Below are 16,631 nucleotides of genomic sequence, written 5' to 3' on the forward strand. Positions count from 1 at the left end.
TTCTGTTCATGCTCCAGGATACAAACTTATGTGTACAAACTCATGATGCTGGATTCCTGGGGAGGGGGAAAGGGGAACTGAAGGGGATATGAGCTGTATGTAACTGCTCTTTAAGTGTGCTTGCTGTGACTGATCATGCAGTACCTTTCTGCTATCCGGAGAGCAGAAATAAACTCTTTCTCTGAACCAATCCTCGGTGTTTATTGACTCCTTCCTCCCTCCCGGGAGCAACCAACCAATGGGAAAGGTCTTGAAAGGCTACATTACCACCATCTCTATCACCAAACATCCCAACCATCTTAATTTATTACCCTAAAGACACTAAAAACGTTCATATGAAGTCTATTTGTGCACGTAATTTCTTAAGTACTGGCGTGGTTTTTTTGGGGGGGTTATTGCAAAAGGAAGTAAATAAATCTGCATTTTACAACAAAACCACCCAGAACAGCACAAGCGAATCTGTATATATATATATTTAAAAAATCAATAAAGGAGGTTCGAGAGCACTTGCGATTACACCCGAGCGATCCAGCAATCCGACTGATGATAACTCAGCGCAACGCAGATAATTTCATTAAGGGAGACCAAGACTTCATATGGGAAACGATTCTGGGAGCCTGAATGGCGCGAACCAGGAAGACACAATTATACACCTAACTTTTTATAGCCTTCAAGCAAAGTCTCACTGAAGGCTAGGAAAGGAGCCAAAACGTCCAAGTACGAAGGCATTCAGGTATGACTGTACTACAAACCTGCTAATGTCTGCGGAGAATTCTGTATTTCACACCCCCAGCAAACACACACAGATCCCTTTCAACAGGGGTCTGCAACCTTTTTCAGCAGGGGGCCGGTCCACTGTCCCTCAGACAATGTGGGGGGCCAGACTATATTTTGGAGGGGGGGGAGATTGAACAAATTCCTATGCCCCACAAATAACCCAGAGATGCATTTTAAATCAAAGCACATATTCTACTCATGTAAAACCACCAGGCAGGTCCCACAAATAACCCAGAGATGCATTTTAAATAAAAGGACACATTCTACTCATGTAAAAACACGCTGATTCCCGGACCGTCCACAGGCCGGATTGAGCAGGCAATTGGGCCGCATCCGGCCCCAGGGCCTTAGGTTGACTACCCTTGCCTTTCAAGATCTCGTTTTAGGGGTACAGCCTATAATCCGGAGTGACCTATATCAAAACAGCATATAGTGGTATCTTGGCTTAAGAACATAATTCGTTCTGGTGGTCCGTTCTTAACCTGAAACTGTTCTTAACCGGAAGCACCACTTTAGCTAATGGGGCCTCCTGCTGCCACCATGCAATTTCTGTTCTCATCCTGAAGCAAAGTTCTTAACCCGAGGTACTATTTCTGGGTTAGCGGAGTCTGTAACCTGAAGCGCCTGTACCCCGAGGTACCACTGCATACTGTGTTTTTCGCTCTATAAGACGCACCAGACCACAAGATGCACCTAGTTTTTGGAGGACGAAAACAAGAAAAAAATATTCTGAATCTCAGAAGCCAGAACAGCAAGAGGGATCGCTGCGCAGTGAAAGCAGCAATCCTTCTTGCTGTTCTGGCTTCTGGGATAGCTGCGCATCCTGCATTCGCTCCATAAGACGCACACACATTTCCCCTTACTTTAGGAGGGAAAAGGTTGAGTCTTATAGAGCAAAAAATACGGTAATCATTTTGATTGTTCTCCAGGTAAGATGGGTGTCCCCCAAGGTCTCTGCATCCCCTAGACAAGACCAATTCCTGCCCGCGACGGACCCGGCACTTGCCCCCCTCTCCACTGACCCACCGTCAGGGGGCGGTCCGCCGAATCCAAGACGTCCTCCATGATTTCGTTGGCGTAGGCCAGCCTGCTCCGCAAACTCTCCTTCTTCTTCAGGCCTGTGAGGTTCACGAGGTGGACCTTCAGCCAGTCCAGGCCGTGGGGGCCCAGGGGCCGCCCCTCGGCGAAGAGCAAGATGGCTCTAGTGAGGTCGCTGCCCAGGTGGTTGAAGTGCGGAGGACAAGGATAAGTCCTCCCCCGGAAGTCCACGTTGTGTGGGAACCAGAAGACCCGGCCGCTCATGTGCTTGGCGATGGACAACTTGTAGAGCGCGTCCATCCGAAGGCTGTACATTTCCGTGGCCTTCTTGCGGCACCGCGCCGCCTCCCGCCGGAGCGCCACCTTGCTGGGGGCGGCCCCGTCGGGGAAGTGCGCGGCGGGCTGGGGGGCTTCGGAGGGCGGCGGGGGGACGTCCAGCTTCTCGTTGCCCTTGTCGTTGAAGACGGAGATGACCACGTCCAAGATGGCTTGGTTGACCTTCCAGGGGCAGTTGCCCAGCTGGTTCAAGGCATCCATGACGGGGTAGAGACTGCTGCGTGGGGAGCGGTCGAGCAACAGCTGGTGCTGCACGGCCCCTTCCACGTAGCGCATGAGTTTGGTGGGGGCGAAGACGTAGGCACCGAACTGCGTGGACACCCAGGGGATGGGAGGACAGAGCATGGGGATGACGAAGGAGTCGAAGGTCAGGGTGGTCTCGGCGGCCTCCATGAGAAGGCGGGCAAACAGGGGGTGCGGCCTGATGAAGCCCACCTGCAGGGGGGAAAGGAGGGAGAACTTACCACTTGCATTATTTTTCCCGTGTATAAGGCGACCCCTAAGGTTAAACCACAGAGCCTAGGGCTTGCCGATCAGAAGGTCGGCGGTTCGAATCCCCGCAATGACGGGGTGAGCTCCCGTTGCTCGGTCCCTGCTCCTGCCAACCTAGCAGTTCAAAAGCACCTCAAAGTGCAAGTAGATAAATAGGTACCGCTCCGGCGGGAAGGTAAACGGCATTTCCGTGCGCTGCTCTGGTTCGCCAGAAGTGGCTTGGTCCTGCTGGCCACATGACCCGGAAGCTGTACGCCGGCTCCCTCGGCCAGTAAAGCGAGATGAGCGCTGCAATCCCAGAGTCGGCCACGACTGGACCTAACGGTCAGGGGTCCCTTTACCTTTTAACTGTTCCTAAATGGGACACAGGTGGCGCTGTGGTCCAAACCACAGAGCCTAGGGCTTGCCGATCAGAAGGTCAGGGGTTCGGGGATGGGGCGGTAAAAATGTCTTCTTTTTGATTGTTTGTTAATGTTAACAAGAAATGTGTTGGGTAATCTGGTATTGATACCATGTGGCATATATTGGATTTTTAAAATTGAAAACTAATAAAAATTATTTTGATAATAAGAATAATAAAAAGTAGTGGGCAGAGAGAAAAGGGGTTAAGGGGGCTGACAGAGAGATGAGGAGTGGGAAAGAGGGGGCGACGAAAGAGGGAGGGGGTCCAAGGGTGAATGAGCAGTACCCAAGCCCTGTAATAATAATAATAATAATAATAATAATAATAATAATAATAATAATAATTTATTTATATCCCGCCCTCCCCAGCCGAAGCCAGGGCTCAGGGTGGCTAACAACAATAAAATAATACAACATTCTAAAATCATTTCATTATAAAATTAATTCCAATCAGATTGATGGCAACCATTGGGCTGGAGTTCTGTGAAGATTGCCAAAGGAGGGAGTCAGGCTGTGCCCTGGCCAAAGGCCTGGGGGAACAGCTCTGTCTTGCAGGCCTCGCGGAAAGATGTCAAGTCCCGCAGGGCCCTAGTCTCTTGTGGCAGAGCGTTCCACCAGATCGGGGCCACAGCCGAAAAGGCCATGGCTCTGTTGAGGCCAGCCTAACCTCCCTGTGGCCTGGGACCTCCAAGATGTTTTTGTTTGAAGATCGTAAGTTCCTCTGTGGGACATACCAGGAGAGGCGGTCCCGTAGGTACGAGGGTCCTGGGCTGTGTAGGGCTTAAATGCAGCCTCCTGCCCACGGGCCACCTCCGTGGCCCCGCCCACTTTGGTCCCTGGCTCCGCCCACCACTACCACGCAGGCCCTACCCCAGTTTCCAGTCCGTTGCAAGCAAAGGTTTTCCCCTGGCCGCTGCTAATTTGCAACCAGCGGGTCCTTGCCCCATCCCCCTACCTGGCGACCGCTGCGGAAGGAGTAGACGTGGTAGAGGACGGGGATGAGCTTTGGCTCCAGTCCCGGGTTCAAGAGGTTGCTCTCCATCTTGAGCACCTGCACCAGCAGCTCCACAAGGTGCAAGCCCAGCTGCACGAGAAGGGCGTGGGGCCAGGGCTGCTCCTTGCAAACTAACGAGGGGCTGCAGCCGTCCTCGGCCGCCAGCTTCTCCCAGTACTCGCGAGGCAGGTAGCCGTCCGGCTGCGGGAAAGGAAGGGTTAAAATATAATGAAAATGATGTATAGATGGTATTTGACTCCTGCAAAATTAGCAAAGATATATCATAATTGTGACAATATATGTTGGAAATGTAAAGAAAAGGAAGGAACTTTTATCATATGTGGTGGACCTGTCCCAGCGTGAAAGACTTCTGGGAAAAGATTTATAATGAATTGAAAAAAATGTTGAAATATACATTTATAAAGAAACCAGAGGCCTTTCTTCTTGGAATAACAGGTTTGGAACTGCCCAAGAAAAATGTTAAATTATTTTTGTATGCCACAACTGCTGTCTGTATTTTGTTAGCTATAAAGACCAGGAGGAGGAGGAGTATCAGGAAGAGTGGAATAAATTTAATGATTATTTAGTTAAATTTGTTAAGTTAAACTAACTGAAAATAGCTTGCAGATACTTAATGGGCTTAGGATGTTATTTATGTTAAGTGTTGAATTAATATGCTTAATTCCATAAGGTGAAGATCTAAGGATATTAATGTTTAAGTTAAATTATATAAAAATTGGGATTTGGAAAACCGTTAAAAAGGACATGCAATGAAATTCAACCAAGGGGAAGTGAGGAAGTCACTTAACAAAGTTAACAACTGTAATTTTCAATAAGGCTATGATTTTTGTTTGTTTGTCTTGTGTGTCTGTTTGTTTATAATATTGTGAAAAGTAATAAAAAAAATTGGGGGGAAAGAAAACTAAGTTAGAGGCGACTGCTGTCCCCGGTTCTTTTAGTTTCTTTGTTATTGCATGTGTGCAACCGATGTTTGTCGGTAGTCCATGCTCTGGTTATCTCTCGCTTGGACTACTGCCATGCACTCTCCGTGGGGCTCCCTTTGAAGGTGACCCAGAAACTACAACTAATCCAGAATGTGACAGCTAGACTGGTGACTGGGACTGGCTGCCAAGACCATATAACACTGGTTCTGAAAGACGTCCCAGGACGTTTCCAAGCACAATTCAGAGTGTTGGTGCTGACCATTAAAGCCCTAAACGGCCCAGTATCCCTGAAGGAGCATCTCCACCCCCATCGTTCAGCCCGGACACAGGAGGTCCAGCTCCGAGGGCCTTCTGGCGGTTCCCTCCCTGCGAGAAGTGAGGTTACAGGGAACCAGGCAGAGGGCCTTCTCGGTGGTGGCGCCCGCCCTGTGGAACATCCTCCCATCAGATGTCAAGGAAATAAATAACTATCTGACTTTTAGAAGACATCAGAAGGCAGCCCTGTTTGGGGAAGTTTTTCATGTTTGATGTTTTATCGTGTTTTTAATATTCTGTTGGGAGCCGCCCAGAGTGGCTGGGGAGGCCTGGCCAGATGGGCAGGGTATAAATAATAAATTATTATTAATTATTATTATTATTATTATTATTATTATTATTATTATTACAGTGGTACCTCGGGTTAAGTACTTAATTCATTCCGGAGGTCTGTTCTTAACCTGAAATTGTTCTTAACCTGAAGCACCACTTTAGCTAATGGGGCCTCCTGCTGCTGCCACGATGTTGGACCACGATTTCTGTTCTCATCCTGAAGCAAAGTTCTTAACCCGAGGTACTATTTCTGGGTGAGCAGAGTCTGTAACCTGAAGCGTATGTAACCCGAGGTACCACTGTATTGGAAATTATTCCAGCAGTCGAAAACATTCCATTAAACGTAACCCGTAACACTACAAAACAAAACGGTAAGCTGAACACTGAGAGCCAATGTTAGAGGGCTGGATTATGACTGGGACAGACTCGGGTTCGAATTCCCCACTTCGCCGGGCGACCTTTGGCCAGTCGCTCGCTCTCAGCCCAACCTACCTTCCGGGGTTGTCGTGAGGGGAAAAAGGGGAAGAGGAGAACCATGTGTCTTGGGAGGGAAGGCAAGATACAAATGTCACGGAAAGAAGGAAGGAATTCGGAAGACTTGGTTCAGCAAGACCGGGGGCGTGAAGGCGACGGCGCTTACCTGAGTGTCCTTCGCGAGCAGCTGCACGTATTTGTCATACAGCCTCTGGATCTTCTCCACCAAGCGACTCCTGGATTTCTTCTGCAACATGAACTTGCTGTAGACTTTGGAGCCCAGTTCCCTCGCCAGGACCAGGAGAGACTCCCCTTGCGGCGACAGTTGATTGAGGCTCTGGGGGAGAAAGGAGGTTATTACTTTATTTATTGAACTTACATACCGCCCTATACCCGGGGGTCTCAGGGCGGTTCACAGGATAAAATCCACGATATAAAACCACAAAATGTGTAATAAAAATAAAAGCGACAATCTAAAACCCCACCCCAAAACAACAACAAAAAACACATTTTAAAAGGGCATAGGATGTAAATCAGATCAACCAAAGGCCTGGTTAAAAAGGAACATCAGGGTCTTTTCCAGGGAGTCTTCTCTTCTCATGAGGTGGCCAAAGTCTTGGAGCCTCAGCTTCAGGATCTGTCCTTCCAGTGAGCACTCAGGGCTGATTTCCTTCAGAATGGAGAGGTTTGATCTTCTTGCAGTCCATGGGACTCTCAAGAGTCTCCTCCAGCACCATAAGTCAAAAGCACCCATTCTTTGGTGATCAGCCTTCTTTATGGTCCAGCTCTCACTTCCATACATCACTACTGGGAAAACCATCGCTTGAACTATACGGACCTTTGTTGGCAAGGTGATGTCTCTGCTTTTGAAGATGCTGTCTAGGTTTGTCATCACTTTACTCCCAAGAAGCAGGCGTCTTTTAATTTCGTGGCTGCTGTCACCATCTGCAATGATCATGGAGCCCAAGAAAGTAAAATCTCTCACTGCCTCCATTTCTTCCCCTTCTATTTGCCAGGAGGTGACGGGACCAGTGGCCATGATCTTCGGTTTTTTGATGTTGAGCTTCAGATCATATTTTGCGCTCTCCTCTTTCACCCTCATTAAAAGGTTCTTTAATTCCTCCTCACTTTCTGCCATCAAGGTTGTGTCATCTGCATATCTGAGGTTGCTGATATTTCTTCCGGCAATCTTAATTCCAAGTAGGGATTCATCCAGCCCAGCCTTTCGCATGATGAATTGATATTTTAAGGTTTGTTTAAATGAATATTCTTAGCACGTAAGGCGGAATTTTTAAAAAAAATTATGGGGGGGGGGAAGAACCCTCTTACCCGCATGAGGACGTCAACGTATTCTTCATCTTTCAACACGCAGAGGAAGGGGTAGAGGTTTAGCTGACCCGAATTCCGTTGCGCCATGTGCAGCTTGGACTCTTGCAGGCTCTGCAGAAGAGATGCACGCCAGCGGCTGCGGAGGACGGACAGCAGGTTCCGCTGCGCATGAGCAAAACCGTAAAGAAAGTTACATCATCATCATCATCACAATGGGGCATTAAGCGGCCGCAGCGTATTCCCAGGGCTGCAGAGAGAGGAGGATAGGCGGACTGCCGCTTCGGGGCACCGTAGCAGCGAGCCGGCCGCAAACCCATAGCTGGCAACCGTCCCTTATTTGGTGGGAAAGTCCCTTATCCCAGCGCCGTGTCCCGCTGCTGTCCCATATTGATGATGTCCCTTAAATTTCCCGGGTTTCAATGGAAGCAGCTCCTCTCCCTCCCTCCCTGCCAGCCAGGGAGGAGGGAGGCTCCAACTGTGTCGCTTGGCTGCCTGGCCCGCCCCCCTCCGTCCTCCTCTCACCAGCCTCGGCCCCCGGGAACTTCTCCCCGCCGGGACTGGCGGGAGCCTCAGGCCCTTCCGCTGCCATCCTCCTCGCGGCCGCCAAACTGAGCGTCTCTGCCTGGAGCCTCCCCTCTGCCCACTGCCACCACTTCCACTAGGCCGTACTGCGGCTGCGCGGCCGAAGGACCCGAATGAGATGGGCAGCCTGGCAAGGCCTATGAGTTGCTGAGGAGCCTTGAGAGGAGAGCGAGGGCAATCATAGAGAAAGCAGTTCAGAGAGATGAGGAGGAGGTGGAGGCGGAGGTGCGGGCAGGTGTTCCAAGGGCTAACCATAGAGGTGAAAAGCAGAGGAAGGACCACAAGCGCTTCTCCCATAGATTTGTAGTGGTAGACTAGCATAGATGGTCTGATCTGCAGGTTTACTTCGGGTATCCCCCCCCTCTTCCCACCCCACCTGATGGAACTGAGAGCTGCAGATGGAGCACGAGAGAAAAGATACAGAACTGCAGCAGCATCTTCGTAGCTTGGACTTCGTTTTGCGCGGAAAGTGGTTGCTGCTTGTAGTTATTTTATTGCAGTGTTTCATCAGCTGGTGTCTGGAGCAGCAACCTCTGGAAACGAAGGGCTAAAAACCGGCGCTGCTCTCCAAAATTATCAGGTCCCTTTTAACTTCGTATTTCAGCTGGTTGACTAAAATCCCTTATTTTGGCTGCTGATCCCTTATTTTCGAGGTTGCTGGTCCCTTATTTTCAAATCTGTAAGTTGACAGCTATGCACAATCTACAACTCACATCAGCCCCTGTCCGAGATAAATGTTTAAAGACGGAGAGCAGGAAGGAATGGGATTTGACGCAACAAGGTGCTAGATCTCATGGTTTTTCCCTCCTGGCTAATCTCCGCCGGTAGCTGGCATCATGGCAGGGTTTGGATGTAAATCAAATCGATTTAAATCACGATTTGTTTTAAGTTTTTCCTGTGTGCTAAAACTCACTCTAAGTTTTTTTTTTAAAAAGTTTAACACATCAGTTAACAAACATGGATGAATGTGCTATAATGTCATTGTTTTAGTTAAACAGATCGTTTAAATGGTTATTAAGGAAATGATTATTTTTCTCCTTCAGGTAAAGTACAGCAGAAAAGTTGTCCAAATATAAACAGTTAAATTATTAAACCTCGCAATGATTTCATAATTATCAATGTATTTCTAATAGTATAACCAAATCAGTAATATTTGATATAAACTACTCTGAAAAGTTATTATTCCAAAAATGAAACCTTCATATGGTTGTAAGTATTAAGATTATACCAGCAAGAATGAGTCTTTCTGTAAAAAAAAGTGATTTAAATCAAGTCTTACTGACTAGTGATTTTAAATCAAGTCTTACTGACTAGTGATTTTAAATCAAGTCTTACTGACTAGGGATTTTAAATCAAGTCTTACTGACTAGGGATTTTAAATCAAGTCTTACTGACTAGTGATTTTAAATCAAGTCTTACTGACTAGTGATTTTAAATCAAGTCTTACTGACCAGTGATCTAAATCGCAATTTAAATCAATTTGATTTGAATCAAATCCACCCGGATTCCATGGCAACTATCCAGCCTCCCAAAATTTCAACACTGTTGGACCCCTTTCCGTTTTAACAGTTCAAATTCTTTTCTCTCTCTCATCCTTTTACCGCTCTGCTGGCTTCCTCCGTCAAGGGCTTGGCTGCCTCAACGGAGTCGATGGTGACTGTGTCCGACGCCTCCATCGCCAGCTGCTTCCGGAACTGGTCCCGCAGTTCTTGCGCCGTGAAATCGAGCTTGGGGTAGGAGACGGGCTTCCCCTGGGGCGAGAAAGAAAAGTGGGCGGGGGGTTGGCAGGGCACCATGGGGTTAAACCACAGAGCCTAGGACTTGCCGATCAGAATGTCGGCGGTTCGAATCCCCGCAATGACGGGGTGAGCTCCCGTTGCTCGGTCCCTGCTCCTACCAACCTAGCAGTTCAAAAGCATACCAGTGCAAGTAGATAAATAGGTACCGCTCCGGCAGGAAGGTAAACGGCGTTTCCGTGCGCTGCTCTGGTTCGCCAGAAGCGGCTTAGTCCTGCTGGCCACGTGACCCGGAAGCTGTACGCCGGCTCCCTCGGCCAGTAAAGCGAGATGAGCTCCGCAACCCCAGAGTTGTCTGCAACTGGACCTAATGGTCAGGGGTCCCTTTACCTTTACCTAGTGCCGCTCAGCAGGCAAAGGGCATTAAGGTGGTAGAGACCTCTCCTGTGTTCCTTATCCCCAGAGTTTACTAACCTCAGCTAGACTGTTCTTGAGCCTGGAGGATCCACTGTTTTGGGGGGACAGGGGGAAGGCAGGTGTGGGGGACTCCCTGGTCCTGAATGGGGTGACTGTGCCCCCGGAAGGACCAGGTGTGCTGCCTGGAAGTCATTTTGGACTCACAGCTGTCCATGGAAGTGCAGGGCAATTCTGTGTCCAGGGCAGCTCCATCTGGTATGCAGGATGAGACCCTCCCTGCCTGCGGACTGTCTCGCCAGAGTGGTCCACACTCTGGTTATCTCTCGCTTAGACTACTGCAATGTGCTCTATGTGGGGCTACCTTTGAAGGTGACCCGGAAACTGCAACTAATCCAGAATGCGGCAGCTAGACTGGTGACTGGGAGCGGCCGCCAAGACCACATAACACCAGTCCTGAAAGATCTACATTGGCTCCCAGGACGTTTCCAAGCACAATTCAAAGTGTTGGTGCTGACCTTTAAAGCCCTAAACGGCCTAGTATCCCTGAAGGAGCGTCTCCACCCCCATCGTTCAGCCCGGACACTGAGGTCCAGCTCCGAGGGTCTTCTGGCTGTTCCCTCCCTGCAAGAAGTGAGGTTACAGGGAACATGGCAGAGGGCCTTCTTGGTGGTGGCGCCCTCCCTGTAGAACCCCCTCGCACCAAATGTCAAGGAAATAAACAACTACTGTATCTGACTTTTAGAAGACATCTGAAGGCAGTTCTGTTTTTAATGTTGTATGTTTGTGTTTTTAATATCCTGTTGGAAGCCGCCCAGAGTGTCTGGGGAAACCCAGCCAGATGGGCGGGGTATAAATAAATAATAATAATAATGATAATAATAACCTTCGCGTAGAAGTCCCGGAGTAGGGGAACCATGCAGATTTCGGCAGGGCGAGGAGGTGGGGGCTGGAAGTCTTCCACAACCCTCCGGACGGCTTTCAGCACCATCTTCCTCCAGTCTTCCTCGAACCCAGAGTCCCGGAAGAGGTCCTTCACTTGAAAGCCGTCTTCCTTGAGCTGCTGAAGGCATCTGTGGAGGGTGTTTGGGGTGGGGGTAGAAGAAAGAATGGCAGAGAAAGAGGCTTGGGTCAGTAGTGTCCGTAGAAAGCGGCCCCCTCCCATTGCTCTTGCGGAGACTCGTCATTACCACCTATCAAAAAACGGCTATCGAAATGAATGGCTTTGGCTGAGACGGCAAAGTCAACGTCTTTATAATCACCGCTGGCGATTTATGAATGATTGGTAAACCCTTCTGGACTTTATGAACAGTAAGGAAAATGAACTTGCGGTATCGGGATTTGAAGACTGGGAGGGAGGGGGAGTTGGTTTATGGGAAATGGAGAAGTGAATGTTATTATTCAAGTTCCCCACATATCTCCTGGCACAAGCACTAACCTCCCCGCCTTCTACAGCAGCAGGGAGGACAGAGACGCTTGCTAATCCCATTGGAATGCACAGCGTGACGACACCCTTCATTTCTATTTATATAGAAAGATATCTGTAGATCACGTTTTCTCCCAAGGAGCTCAAGATGGTGTACATGGCCTTCTTCAGTCAACCACACACCTGTCAGGTAGGTTAGGTGGAGAGGCGGTGACTGGCCCCCAACGCCCCCCATCCCTGAAAGCTTCATGCCCATAGTGAGGGAGTCAAACCCTGGTCTCCCGAGTCCTAGTCCTCGTTTAATCCAGTAGGTGGGTTAGGCTGAGAGTGTCGACTGGCCCAAGGTCACCCAGTGAGCTTCATGGCAGAGTGGGGATTCGAACCCAGGCCACAGCCCCAACGCTCTAACCACTGCACCACCGCTGTCACTGAGCAAGAAGGGACCAATGTCAAGAGTAACACCTGAAGATGATGTTGCGAGACGCCCCACACTGCCCCATGCAAGCGAGCGCAGCGGCGTAAGAGTCCGGGTTGGGCCTCAAGCCAGCTTCCTCGAGGAGGTGGAAGAGTCTGCCAACCTGTGTCAGGACGCCCTGGGGGGAGAAAGAAAGGACAGGATATTCAAACCAGGACCTGGGCTTGTTGCTTATCTGCATTCGAGGCAGATGCTTTGCTGCTGAGCTACAAAGCCCTTCGCCCCGAAGTGAATTCTTCCAACCAACTCCTTGCAAGAGGAGCGTGAGCCTGTGACTCGTCTGAAGCCATTTGCATAGTGCTAAGCTATATAGAAAGGGACGCGGGTGGCGCTGTGGGTTAAACCACAGAGCCTAGGGCTTGCCGATCAGAAGGTCGGCGGTTCGAATCCCCGTGACAGGGTGAGCTCCCGTTGCTCGGTCCCTGCTCCTGCCCACCTAGCAGTTCGAAACCACGTCAAAGTGCAAGTAGATCAATAGGTACCGGTCCGGCGGGAAGGTAAATGGCGTTTCCGTGCGCTGCTCTGGTTTGCCAGAAGCGGCTTAGTCCTGCTGGCCACATGACCCGGAAGCTGTACGCTGGCTCCCTCGGCCAATAAAGCGAGATGAGCGCCGCAACCCCAGAGTCGTCCGCGACTGGACCTAATGGCCAGGGGTCCCTTTACCTTTACGCTATATAGCAGGGGTCAGCAAACTTTTTCAGCAGGGGGCTGGTCCACTGTCCCTCAGACCTTGTAGGGAGGGCCAGAGTGTATTTTGGAAAAAAAAAATGAACGAATTCCTATTCGAGGCTGAGAGACTTCAGAGAAGTGTGACTGGCCCAAGGTCACCCAGCAGCTGCATGTGGAGGAGCGGGGAAGCGAACCCGGTTCACCAGATTACGAGTCCACCGCTCTTAACCACTACACCACACTGGCTCATTTCAGTAAAAACTCAAATCAAAAATTTGATTTGAATCAAAAAAATCCAATTTTAATCAAGAAGATCAGATTTTTTTATTTTTAAAAAAGAATTGAATTTTTATCCACCCTGGCATTACAACTGCAAGAAGGGATGCAAATCTCCTTACCTTCTTGGCGTACCCTTGCATAACGAGATTGTACATTCGGACGTCGAGTCGCTTCCTGCGGGCGTGGGAGCGGTGATAAAACATCAAGCACTGCTGGGCCCTTTCGGGCTGACCCAGAAACAGGCAGGCGTCCAGATAGGACAAAATGTTCAGCTTGACGTTCATGTGGCGGTTCCCGTCTTCCTCATCCAGGGGGAGCGTCCCTTCGGCGGCGTCCCAGACCCGAAAGGGCTCCCCCGGTTCCTCGCAGCTCCCAGAAGGTTCCCGAGACTGCGTCCCCGTCGAGACTTTGGCCATCTTGTTTGGCTGGCCATCGTCGCCTTTGCTGGACTTCTGCGACTTAGACGCTCGCGCCTTGAGCTTCGCCCGGGTCTCTTTAGCGGGAGAGCGCAGGGAGAAATCTTCGTCCTTCACGCCGGGCCTGATCCACTCCAGGACGGGCTCGGCCGCATCGCCCGGGACAGCAGCCGAGAGTTTGGCCTCCAGTTTCAGAAGACGTTTGTGCTTCATTGACTTCTCCTTCTTCAGCTTTTCGATCCAGCGGCTAGGCTGGGGCTTTTCCTCCCGTTTCAGGGCGCTCTCGGTCCGAGCCGGGCTGGCAGCGGCCATTTTCCGCGGGGCGGGCGGGAGGGAGCCGAACTTGCGCAGGCGGGAGCGTTGGACCTCGCCGACGGCCACCTCCGATACATTTTCGGCCTTCAGCTGCTGCACTCTCGCCTCCAGCACTGCAGGGGAGGAAAGGAAAGGAAGAGTCGAATCGCCGGGTAACGCGGCACGCTGAGTTAAAGAAGGCATCTGTAAATAAGACGCAGCTAGTTTTTAGAGGGTTTCCCCAGTAGTGATGGCCCCTGAAGCAGCAATGCTGTTAAATATTTTTTGATGAAAACAACGCCATTATAAAAGAATGCCAGCCCTTTTTCAAATAAGCAATTGGGATATTGCCGTTTCCAGCGTTCCAGTTAGGATCGGGAAACTCTTGAGAGCCAGTTTTCGTTTTAGAGAATTCAGTGCTTAGGGTTTTGCTCATTTCCTAAGCAAAAGAACCCAATGCTTTCACCACACACAGAGAGAGAGATCAAAGGCGCACCTCCTAAGAGTGTTTGCTTAGTCACACCAACGCAAAGGGTTTTCTTTAGTTGTTCTCTGTAAGCTGCTTTGAGACCTTCTCTGGGGAAAAAGGTTGGGTATGAATAAATATATAATAATAATAATTTAACTTTCCTTAAAAGAACTGGTTAAATAAGGTAAAGGGACCCCTGACCATTAGGTCCAGTAGTGGCCGACTCTGGGGTTGCGGCGCTCATCTCGCTTTACTGGCCGAGGGAGCCGGCGTACAGCTTCCGGGTCATGTGGCCAGCAGGACTCAGCCGCTTCTGGCGAACCAGAGCAGCGCACGGAAATGCCGTTTACCTTCCCGCCAGAGCGGTACCTATTTATCTACTTGCACTTTGACGTGCTTTCGAACTGCTAGGTTGGCAGGAGCAGGGACCGAGCAACGGGAGCTCACCCCGTCATTGCGGGGATTCGAACCGCCAACCTTCTGATCGGCAAGTCCTAGGCTCTGTGGTTTAACCCACAGCACCACCCACCTTATATTATGCTTACCTTCCAACAACTCTACTTGTTCACACACCCATCTTTTTCTAGCTTCTTCCTTCGCCCTGGCTGAGGAATAATTCCTCACTCTGATCCAAAGGCTCTCTGAAACACAACAGAAAGGGTGAGCATTAAAAGGGGAGAATCTTGAAGGGAAACCAGAACGAGGAGAGAATAAGTCCGCTTCCCACCACATCCCAAACTACAAAGTTCAATTCCCACCCTTGTTTTGGGGGTGACGGGGTGGTGGATAAGAGCAAGACCTCCTGTTAAGTGATACGAAGGCACCGCCCACACAAAATGAAGGAAAAGGGGTGGATCCAGCCCCGTCGTTAAGGGGCAACGAAGCAATTGTAAAGGGGGAAAGGGTTTCATCCTCCTCTGCAAATTACAGGGTTGCCACCTCTCCGGTATAATACAGAAATGTCCTGTATTTCAATATAAAATGCAATGCGTCCTGTGCTGATACAGTCTTGTCCTGTATTTTATTATTGTTATTAATTGAATTTAAAGGTAAAGGTAAAGGGACCCCTGACCATTAGGTCCAGTCGTGGCTGACTTTGGGGTTGCGGCGCTCATCTCGCTTTACTGGCCGAGGGAGCCGGCGTACAACTTCCGGGTATGTGGCCAGCAGGACTAAGCCGCTTCTGGCAAACCAGAGCAAACGCCGTTTACCTTCCTGCCGGAGTGGTACCTATTTATCTACTTGCATTTTGACGTGCTTTCTAACTGCTAGGTTGGCAGGAGCAGGGATTCCTTTACCTTTAGGGCCCCAGCCCCCTCCCCAATTTTTTTGGTGTGTCTGTGTAGGGGAAGGTGGCTGGCAGATGCCCCCCTATATGGGAAGAAGGGTCCAACCCCCTAACCTCCAATTTGCAATTATGGGTAGGGGGAGCCCCTGAAAGGAAGAATGGAAGGGGTGAATTAGATGAAACCCTCCCACTGAGGACCCCCACCCCACATCTCCCCATATTATAGGAGGGGATAGGGCTCCAGCCCCTTCCCCAATTTTTTTTGGGGGGGTGTATGTGTAGGGGAAAGTGACTGCCTGATTCCCCCCATATGGGAAGAAGGGTCCAACCCCGTCCCCTCCAATTTGCAATTATGGGTAGGGGGGCTTCGCTCTCCACTGGGGGGAGCCCCTGAAAGGAAGAATGTCAGGGGTGAATTAGATGCAGCCCTCCCACTGAAGACCCCCCCACCTCACACTCTCCCCATATCAGAGGAGGGGAGAGGGCCCCAGCCCCCTCCCCAATTTGCAATTACGGGTAGGGGGGCTTCTCTCTCCAATGGGGGGAGCCCCGGAAAGGAAGAATGTCAGGGGTGAATTAGATGCAGCCCTCCCAAGCCACTCCACCCCACACTTTCCCCATATTATAGGAAGGGATAGGGCCCCAGCCCCCTCCCCAATTTGCAATTATGGGTAGGGGGGCTTCGCTCTCAACTGGGGGAGAGTGGCAGGGGTGAATTAGATGCAGCCCTCCCACCCCACTCCACCCCACATTTTCCCCATATTGTAGGAGGAGAGAGGACCCCAGCCGCCTCCTCAATTTGCAATTATGGGTAGGGGGCTTCTCTCTCCAATGGGGGGAGCTCCTGAAAGGAAGTGTGTCGGGGGTGTATTAGATCCAGCCCTCCCACTGAAGACACCCCACCCCATATTATAGGAGAGGAGAGTGCTCCAGCCCCCCTCCCCAATTTTTTTGGGGGGAGTTTTTTGGGGGGAAGGTGGCTGCCTGACTCCCCCCTCCCCTTCCCCTTCCCCTCCCCACCCCACCTGTTGAACTGCCTACCTGTGCCCCGCAGCAGCAGCGCCCCCTGCAGCTTCAGCATGGACATGCCCCTCTCTCAAAACCCCCTCATCTCAGCTCCCACCCAGACCACATTGGCTGGTCCCGACTGCGCAGGCGCGGCTATTGCTCCGCCTCCTTCTCCTCCACGCCAGCCAATAGGCATCCCGC

General features: G+C 50.5%; 1 protein-coding gene across 2 annotated transcripts in view; it reads right to left on the reverse strand.

Annotated features, from left to right (window-relative positions):
* Positions 1-16,569, reverse strand: part of POLRMT (RNA polymerase mitochondrial) — a 48,563-nt gene extending 31,994 nt beyond the window's left edge. For both annotated transcript variants that reach the window (XM_053372774.1, XM_053372773.1), the window contains exons 1-10: positions 16,464-16,569; positions 14,680-14,775; positions 13,075-13,799; positions 11,995-12,125; positions 10,993-11,179; positions 9,558-9,707; positions 7,375-7,536; positions 6,212-6,382; positions 4,001-4,240; positions 1,804-2,586 (exon numbers count right to left, since the gene is read on the reverse strand). In XM_053372774.1, coding sequence (XP_053228749.1) covers positions 1,804-2,586; positions 4,001-4,240; positions 6,212-6,382; positions 7,375-7,536; positions 9,558-9,707; positions 10,993-11,179; positions 11,995-12,125; positions 13,075-13,799; positions 14,680-14,775; positions 16,464-16,509 — 2,691 coding nt within the window. In that variant the 5' untranslated portion in view covers positions 16,510-16,569. The remainder of the gene's footprint in view (positions 1-1,803; positions 2,587-4,000; positions 4,241-6,211; positions 6,383-7,374; positions 7,537-9,557; positions 9,708-10,992; positions 11,180-11,994; positions 12,126-13,074; positions 13,800-14,679; positions 14,776-16,463) is intronic.
* Positions 16,570-16,631: the final 62 nt, after the last annotated feature.

The sequence above is a fragment of the Podarcis raffonei genome, chromosome 18 (genome assembly GCF_027172205.1).
Source record: "Podarcis raffonei isolate rPodRaf1 chromosome 18, rPodRaf1.pri, whole genome shotgun sequence".
Lineage (NCBI taxonomy): Eukaryota > Metazoa > Chordata > Lepidosauria > Squamata > Lacertidae > Podarcis > Podarcis raffonei.